Source organism: Sesamum indicum, linkage group LG4 (assembly GCF_026168435.1).
Source record: "Sesamum indicum cultivar Baizhima isolate 11 linkage group LG4, ASM2616843v1, whole genome shotgun sequence".
Lineage (NCBI taxonomy): Eukaryota > Viridiplantae > Streptophyta > Magnoliopsida > Lamiales > Pedaliaceae > Sesamum > Sesamum indicum.
In genome coordinates, this window is record NC_142660.1 from 4,062,430 (window position 1) to 4,063,839 (window position 1,410).

General features: G+C 46.0%; 1 protein-coding gene across 1 annotated transcript; it reads left to right on the plus strand.

The window, feature by feature from the left end:
- The first annotated feature begins 420 nt into the window (after window positions 1-420).
- LOC148788277 (uncharacterized) lies at window positions 421-1,179 on the plus strand. Its single transcript, XM_088879660.1, has 2 exons — window positions 421-654; window positions 775-1,179. The coding sequence occupies exons 1-2, from the start codon at window positions 421-423 to the stop codon at window positions 1,177-1,179; spliced, it is 639 nt and encodes a 212-aa protein (XP_088735786.1).
- The last annotated feature ends 231 nt before the right edge of the window (window positions 1,180-1,410 follow it).

Below are 1,410 nucleotides of genomic sequence, written 5' to 3' on the forward strand. Positions count from 1 at the left end.
TCTAACAAGTATTGCAGATTTCATCGTGAGAGGGGACACAATACGGAGGAATGCTTTCAGCTAAAGGATGAGATAGAAAGGTTGGTGAGACAGGGGTATTTATGAGATTAGGTCCTTGCCAATTGCAAGATCAACAAAGATGAAGTAAGGAGGAGCAGGTCGAGGAGCCGGGATCGAAATCCTGGCCCTTCTAGAATGGATAAGGCCCCAGCTAGCAGAAGCAATGCACCCACGAAGGGGCTGATATATACAATTGCTGGAGGGTCCAGCACAGGAGATTCCTAGAGAACGAGAAAGAGATGTGCCCAAACATTGGGGTCGAGCAGAGAAAGGGAGTTTGTATTGAAAGTAGAAGAAGAAGAAGCCATCTCCTTCGACAGTTTAGATAGACCAGCGGATAGTGGAGACATGAACGATCCGATGGTCATCAAGCTTGACATAGCGAATTTCACTGTTCACAAAGTACTGGTTGATAGCGGGAGCTCTGCGGATATCATTTTCAAGAGCATGGTCGATAAGATGGGTCTACAGAATGCCCGTTTGGAACCTGTGAAAGCTGCTCTGGTCAGTTTTGGAGGGAGTGAGGTAGCTTCGCTGGGAATGATCGAGCTGCCGGTGTCCATGGGTGAAGAGCCGAAACGAAAAACCCTGATGGTAAAATTTTTGGTAGTGGATACCCCATTTGCTTATAATGTTATTCTGGGCAGACCCGGTCTGAATTTATTTCGAGCAGTCATCTTGACATATCACATGAAAATAAAATTCCCCACGTAGAATGGAATAGGAGAGGTGGCCTGCGACCAGAAGGAAGTTAAAAAATGTTACAACTTGTCGCTGAAAGGAGAATCCAATCAGAAAAAAAGAAAGATTGGGGAAGACACCGAGTCGTGGCCATATGTAGCTGAACACATGAAACCCAGTGGTGAGTATAAGGCCGTGCAACTCGTTGAAAGCGAACAAGGGAGAACCATGAGAATTGCGGCAAACATGGGAGAAAAGGAAACAGCCATGATTGAATTTTTGAGAAGGAACGTAGAGATGTTCGTGTGGAGCCCCTCAAACTTTACAAGTGTCAACCTTGAAGTGATCGTGCACAGGTTGAATGTCGGTCCCATAGCACGACCGGTCCAGCAAAGGAAGAGGTCATTTGGGGCAGAAAAGAACAAAATTATAGAGTAGGAGGTCGCCAAGCTACTCGAAGCCGGGTACGTATCTGAAGTTCAATATACTGATTGGCTCTCTAATGTGGTGCTTGTCCCTAAGTCCTCAGGGAAGTGGCGGATGTGTGTGGACTTCACCGACTTGAATAAAGCCTGCCCGGAAGATCCTTATCCCTTACCCCGAATTAATGTCACGGTAGATTTTACAGCGGGGTTCGAAATGTTTAGGTTATCATCATATTTTTATGGC